This window comes from Antrostomus carolinensis, unplaced genomic scaffold (assembly GCF_000700745.2).
Source record: "Antrostomus carolinensis isolate BGI_N321 unplaced genomic scaffold, ASM70074v2 scaffold16496, whole genome shotgun sequence".
NCBI lineage: Eukaryota > Metazoa > Chordata > Aves > Caprimulgiformes > Caprimulgidae > Antrostomus > Antrostomus carolinensis.
The window spans coordinates 2600-3236 of NW_010321358.1; the positions used below are offsets into that span (position 1 = coordinate 2600).

Sequence of the window (637 nt, forward strand, 5' to 3'; positions counted from 1 at the left end):
AACAATAGCCCTTACTCCAATTGCTTGTAGAGAATAAGCACGACTTCATCTTAATAACAATGTAGTGATAATATTCCAAACACACACACTTTTTGTTCATCACCAAGATTTAGACCGACATTTGATTAATCCATTACAAATTTGCAACTGCCTGCCAAAGATTATTGTTTCTTTAAAAGATGAAAATAAAAGGGGTTATATTATATATGGGGGAAAAAATAATCACTAAAGGCTTATATTTGATGCTAATTTACATTTTTAGCAATTGTTTTATTTACCTTTTTGTTTTCTTGTAGTTTTCCAGCTGTAAAGTCTGCACACATTTGTATCTTTCCAACTCACACTGTTCACATAGGTCCTCAAGACACAATAGATGATTCTCCATTTCCTCAAAGTTTGCCTCTAGCTGCGCTATAAGAAATACTTATATGAACATCAAATTGTATCAACAGATGGACAACTCACCTGAACAGAAACAGGAATTCATAAAGGTACATAATTAACACAGTAATAATTACATATATATATATAAATGGCTCTGAAGGATAAACAAATCTTAGCCCATATCACACAGGAAAGAGAGACAGCAGTGCCATGTTAAGGGAGATATATCTGAGGTTCCCTTTGCAGTGAGATG

At 33.3% G+C, this 637-nt stretch overlaps 1 protein-coding gene across 1 annotated transcript in view; it reads right to left on the minus strand.

Annotated features, from left to right (window-relative positions):
* Positions 1-274: 274 nt before the first annotated feature.
* LOC104526455 (dysbindin-like) overlaps positions 275-637 on the minus strand; it is a gene marked incomplete at its 5' end in the record, with an annotated part of 14116 nt that continues 13753 nt past the window's right edge. The window contains one exon of the mRNA XM_010169906.2: positions 275-411. Within this exon, the coding sequence (XP_010168208.2) occupies positions 275-411 (137 nt within the window). The remainder of the gene's footprint in view (positions 412-637) is intronic.